Source organism: Corvus brachyrhynchos, unplaced genomic scaffold (genome assembly GCF_000691975.1).
Source record: "Corvus brachyrhynchos isolate BGI_N302 unplaced genomic scaffold, ASM69197v1 scaffold114, whole genome shotgun sequence".
In the NCBI taxonomy this organism is placed as follows: domain Eukaryota; kingdom Metazoa; phylum Chordata; class Aves; order Passeriformes; family Corvidae; genus Corvus; species Corvus brachyrhynchos.
In genome coordinates this window covers 4136331-4142229 of record NW_008238337.1, presented here as the reverse complement: position 1 = coordinate 4142229, position 5899 = coordinate 4136331, and the positions used below count along the sequence as shown (strand labels likewise).

The following is a 5899-nucleotide window of genomic DNA, read 5'->3' as shown; positions in this document are numbered from 1 at the left end:
GCCTGTCAGAACAAATCAAGCCCGATGTGAGGCTTCATCCCTGCTAAGGAGAGAAAAACCAGGGAATTTCACCTACTCCAGATTAGAAACAAGGAATGAATTGCACCCAGCTCTCGCTCTGGTGCTGAGTAAGGCCAGGAATAAATCCTGCAGTGAATCTCCTCCTTCCCACCACACATCCCATTAAATCTGGCTCTCCAGACATTCTCCAGGTGCTAAAACTCCCAAAAAGGAGCCGCTCTGGTTGCATTGTCAAGGCAGAAATGACATTGATGGGATTTAAATACCCATTACTGGGTTTAAACACAGAAATGAGTTAATGGGATTAAAGGGGAGAGGAGCCGTTCCTACATCCCTGGGCTGGGATGGATGGGGGTTGCTCAGGTGGCCCCACAAACACACGGGGAGGCAGAGCAGCAACAAAACCTCTCCTTTAATAGCTGAGCTGCCCTGAGGGTTTGTTCCGACTGACAGAGAACCCTGGGGCTGCCGCGAGAGAAGGAGTCTGGGCTCAGCTCGATTCCCACTGCCACGAATCCCAAAAATCCTCCAGCTGTTTGTCAAGGGAAGAGTTAAAAACTCCCTCTGAATGCAATCCCCCACCTCCTTCAAGAAAACAGGGAGCAGGAGCTCCCCCCCAGCCCAGCTCTGCTCTGCACACACCTTAGAAAAATAGATTTTTATTGAAATTCTCCTTTTTTCTCCAGGGAGTTTTCTTCTCTCTTGGAACAGAGACCGAGCGGGGCCTCTGGATCCGACCTGTGCCTGCGTTTCTGTCAGGATCAGGAGTTAAAAGCCAACTGGTGAATCTCTAACTCTAGAGAAGGCTGCGTACGATTTATGGCTTTTGCACCTACATCCAAGGGGGGCTGGCGGGGTGGGAGCTCTGGAGGGCTCCTCTGGGGCAAAGCCAGGACAGGGAGGGCGGCATGAGGGGGATGAGGGGACAGCCAGGGACCACATGCAGCTGTGCACGAAGCCAGCCCAGAAATCGGCACGTTCCCGGTGTGTGGGATCCTTTGGTTTGGCTTTGAGACACCCCAAAGCTCAGCCCGAGCGTTTGCTCCCCACGGGGGTTGGATGCAGCTGGGCTGCAGAGCGGACCCTGCTCCTGGAGCCCCAGAACTGCTCCTGGGGGGCTGCCCTGGGCTGTGGGCTCTGAAGTGAGGCCTGGAGGAGCTCGTGGGTCACGACAGCTCCTCTGTGCAGGGAAAACATCCCGCTCTGGAGCAGCATCCACAGGGAATCCTGCCTGTACCCACCCAAGGGCCGGAGCAGCAACTTTGCCTGGTGCTGTGGGCAGGGAATTCTCAGGGAGCCACAGGATGGCTCAAGGGGCCACAGCCACCACACTTGGGGACATTGCACAGCACAATCCCACAACCTCAGGCAGGATCCACAGGGGCATCACCCCCACGGTACCATGCCCTCGGTCCATCCTCCCTTCCATCCAAGGACGAGTGGAATCCTTCCAGGGCTGAGATTTTGGGGACACCCACCCCAGGGAGCTCAGCTCCGGCAACTCCGGGTGCGTCAGGCACGGCCTGAGCAGCTCGGCGTCCCCAGGAGAGCCCAAGGGGACACAAACATCCCATTGCACTTCCCAGGAGGGCTGGGACAGCCGGAACAGGAGCAGGGGAGGCACCTGTGTCCCCAGGTTGGCCAAAAAAAAGCTCAGCGGTAGCTGGGGACCTGTGGTGGCTCATGCAGGGAGTGATCAACAGCTACAGCAGCACACGGAGGGTTAAAAGAGCAGCCACCCACTGGGTGGAATTAGGCAGAGGCCTGGGGAGGACAACCGAGCCACCCCTGGCCACGCAGGGCACGGTGTCCCCGCTGCGGTCACCATCATCTGGGGAAATAATCCTCGGGCACCCCCGAGAGGTTGCGGAGCTTCAGCGCCGCGTCCACGGTTCGGATGTAGCCGCTGATCACCTTCCTCATCTCGGGCGTGTAGGGGTCGTACTCCAGTTTCCTCAGGCCCGAGCGCTTGAAGTTGCCGTCCTTCTGTCCCTCCACGCACAGCAGCCTGTCCTCGCAGGCAGGGACACCCAGCAGGGCCACCATCCTCTGCAGCTGCACGAACAGGTCCTGTTTGAGGTCCTCGAAGTGCACCACCAGCACCTTCTTCCCGTAGCGCAGCCAGTCCAGCGTGTGGGTCGCCCACCACGGCGCGTAGTTGGCCACAAACTCTGGCCACTCTGGGGGAAAGGGGCAGAGGAGGCCGTGAGTGGCTGTCCCATGTGTCCCCCGTGTCCCCAGTGTCCTCTCCCCTCCCTGCTGGAATCTCTCAATTCTCCTGCTGGCTAATTGATCCTCCTGCTCGAATCAGGTGGTAAAAGGGACAATGAAACATCACTAATCAGCCACATCTCCCCTGGGAGTGCCGCATTAGAGCTCCGGGCATCTCCCTCTTCCCCGCAAAACCGAGGCCTGATTAGCAGCTGGACTGGGTGGGATTCCCCGAGGAATGGTTAAGCACGGGATGTGTTCCATTAAACAGATCCAGGACACTTCACCTTGGGTAAGCACAGCACACAAAGCTTTGCTTTGGAGCCACTCCAGGGGCGCCGTAAAATTAACGCCTCGGAACCAAGCAGGGGTTTGGTCTCTGCAGGGCTGGGAATGGGCTGGGGGAAATGGGAAAACACCCCCCAGCACTGGGGGTGAGGCTGGAGAGAGGACATGGGGGGTGTTTTTTCCCAAATTTGCCCCAAAATTAGTCACTGGGAAATGGAATTAATTTGGACAGCTGGGCTGCAGAGAAGGCTGGGAATGGGATCCTCATGCTCCATGTGCAGGGGCCTCTCCAGCTGGGAATGGGGTCGCCAAACACGCAATGGAAAATCTCCATCTTTCCCAGCAATGGTTAATTAACCTGACAATTACCCCATCAGCTAATTACTCCATACATCCTCTGGAAGGAATTTGGTGATGTATTTTGAAGTGCGTCCAAACAAGACCACGCTGGAGTAGAGGGAATGGTCCCCTCTGGATCTCCCTCCTCTTGGAGACACGAGGGAAAGGCTGGGGAGGGGGTTGGGATTGGGAAGGCTCAGGAGGCTCCCTGTGGTGCTGGGATACCAATCCTGGCTCTATCCACAGCTGGATGGGGATAAAATCAACCAAGAGGCTCCTATGCCACCACAGCGAGGACAACGCCAGCCCAGGGACACAAGGCTGAGGATGTGGGGGACACCACACCCCGCTGGTTTTATGGGATGGGGAGAGCAGGGCTGGGCTGTCCCTGGCACCATAAGCACATGGAGATAACGAAATCCAGGCACATCCCAGCCCCGGCAGCCAAAGCTCCCCCTAAATAAACTCGGAATTAAGGGTAGCAGATGTTCAATCAAGCTAAACACTTTAACTCTTTCTGATGGAGTCAATCCCACAACAGCAATTTGGAAATTGCTGTAATTAAGCAGCCTCCAGCACCCGCCCGTGCGTGGGAAAGGTGGTGGCTCGGGAGCAGCCAGACACACGGAAATGACACACGGACACCACAGGGACGGGCTGGGGGCTGCCACCACTGCCTGTGGTCACGCTGGGGACAGGAGATGCCCATCCTTGCCTGGGCCAGCCAGGGCAGGGTGGTCCTGCTGTCCTGTTCCATCCCATCTCACCCCATCCCGTCCCCATTCCCATCCCACCTAACACGGGATCCTCAGCCATCCAAGATCATACCAGGAGACAGCCATGGTGACCCCAAAATGGTGCCACAGCCCAAGATTCCCCCATGGACACCCAACTCCGGCTCTACCAGGCTTTCCCAACCACCTCCCAGTGCCAGCAGCTGGGCTGGAGCTCTCCCAGTGGATTTCCTTCCCTACCTTTGCCCTTCCAGTGGGCGTGGGCAGCGAAGCCGATGTGTCCCCCGTATTTGCGGTTGAACTCGGCCATGAGGGCCTTGTAGGGGTTGCGGATGAGCAGAATGGCCGAGTCGAAGGACTCGATCTCCTTCTGCCCGCTCTCGTGGGTCTTGATGCAAATGGTCCTCCCGCTCCTCCAGTGATCCCGCTCGCCCTTGAATCCTGCCCGGACAGAGCTGGGATTAATGGGAGAAACAGCTGGGAACTGGGAAAGGGGCTCAGCCTGGAGAAAAGGAGGCTCAGGGGGGACCGTGTGGCTCTGCACAACTCCCTGACAGGAGGGGACAGCCGGGGGGGGTCGGGCTCTGCTCCCAGGGAAAAACAGACAGGATTAAAGGAAATGGCCTCGAGTTGTACCAGGGAGGTTTAGATGGGATATCAGGCAAGACATCTCCACCCCAAAGGTGGACAATCCCTGGCACAGCTGCCCAGGGCAGCGATGGAGCTGCCATCCCTGGAGGGGTTTAAAAGCCATGTGGATGTGGCACCTGGGGACACGGCGGCCCTGGCAGCACTGTGGGAACGGCTGGATCGGTCTCAGAGGGCTTTCCCAACCCAAACGATCCCATGGTTCCATGAAAGGGAACGACAGGGGGATATCAGGTTGTGAAATCCAGTTGGATGATGAAAGCAGCTGGGGCGTGAAGGAGGATTTGCATCCCTCTCCCAGATGGAAATAATTTATTTTCGGATGTCATGAGTCTCATAAAATTCATGAGGGGGTGGCTCTCAGGCACAGGGGCCCCTCAGGGCGACACCTCCCTGGCCATGCTTGGCTCTTGTGCCTGTTCTGAGGGGTCAAGGGCAGAGTTTACGGCTTCAATCCCCCTGAGCAGAGTTTAAACTCTGCCAATAAATAAAGAAAGGGAAAATCCTTGTGCCTGTGGGGCAGCAGATCAGCCCAAGGTGGGGGTGATGCTGTGGGGGGTCCAGAGAGGAGCTCCTGCACGGAACACAGATCAATCCCAGCCCCTGGAATGCACCTGGAGTGGGGGAAAAGCTGGAAGGAGCTGTATGCCATCAATGAGAGAGGTGTAATTGGCTCTTGGCAATGGATAAATCTGCCGGTTGCCTGGATACTTCCCGGCCACTCCGACAGGGAACGAATGCGGAGCCCACGCTCAGGTGGCTCAGCAAAACCCAGCCAAGGCTTTTCCCACCGGTGCTCCCTTCCCTGGGATGCTGCTGCACCCTGGGGGCTGGGCCAGCACTGCCTCACTGAGCATCTCCCTCTCTGGAAGGCTGGGTTCGGCAGGAATTTGGAAGGAATGTGCTGCCCGTGGTGTCGGGAAAAAAGGGATTTAGGGAATAAACCCCACCAGCCACGTGGGTACTCCCGGTACAGATCCCAACTCCATCACAGCTAAGGAGGAATGGAGAATTTCCTCCCAAAGCCTCAAAAAGTGAAGGAATAACAGGAGAAACCTTCGAGGTCTCCAGATGAAACTGTTGTGAGCGGTTCCAAACTGGGGGAACTGGGAATGCAGAGGGTTATTGGAATCAGAATCCCAAAATGCTTTGGGTTGAAAGGGATCTTAAAGCTCACCTCATTCCAGCCCCCTTGGAAAGGAACACCTCCCACCATCCCAGGCTGCTCCAAGCCCCGTCCAGCCCAGCCTTGGACACTTCCAGGGACGGAGCAGCCACAGCTTCTCTGGGCAACCCCTGCCAGGATCTCATCACCCTCCCAGGGAGGAATTCCCTCACCAGGACACCCCAGCCCGAACCACCCCATGGAGCAGCACCGGTCACACCCAGCTCTGCTCCCCCCTTCCTACAGCCCCCTGGGATGTCACCAGGACTGTCCCCAGCTGGGATGGGGAGCCCAGAAGTGTCCCCCTCTCACCTTTGTTGTAGAGGGACCCATCGAAGTAGTAGCTGCCGGTGTAGAAGCCGGTGGCCAACTCGATCAGGTGCCGGGCCCAGGTGTTCCCAGCTCCAGGAAAACTGGCCAGGGCCACCAACTGCTTGGCACGGCTGGGCAGGAACCTTCTGTCCATGCAGCGGTTGTCTGCAGGGAGAGCCAG

The 5899-nt window shown here is 57.5% G+C and overlaps 1 protein-coding gene across 1 annotated transcript in view; it reads right to left on the bottom strand.

Annotated features, from left to right (window-relative positions):
• Positions 1-414: 414 nt before the first annotated feature.
• WSCD2 (WSC domain containing 2) overlaps positions 415-5899 on the bottom strand; it is a gene marked incomplete at its 5' end in the record, with an annotated part of 13125 nt that continues 7640 nt past the window's right edge. Inside the window, 3 exons of the mRNA XM_017734718.1 lie at positions 415-2201; positions 3834-4034; positions 5719-5883. Coding sequence (XP_017590207.1) covers positions 1849-2201; positions 3834-4034; positions 5719-5883 — 719 coding nt within the window. The remainder of the gene's footprint in view (positions 2202-3833; positions 4035-5718; positions 5884-5899) is intronic.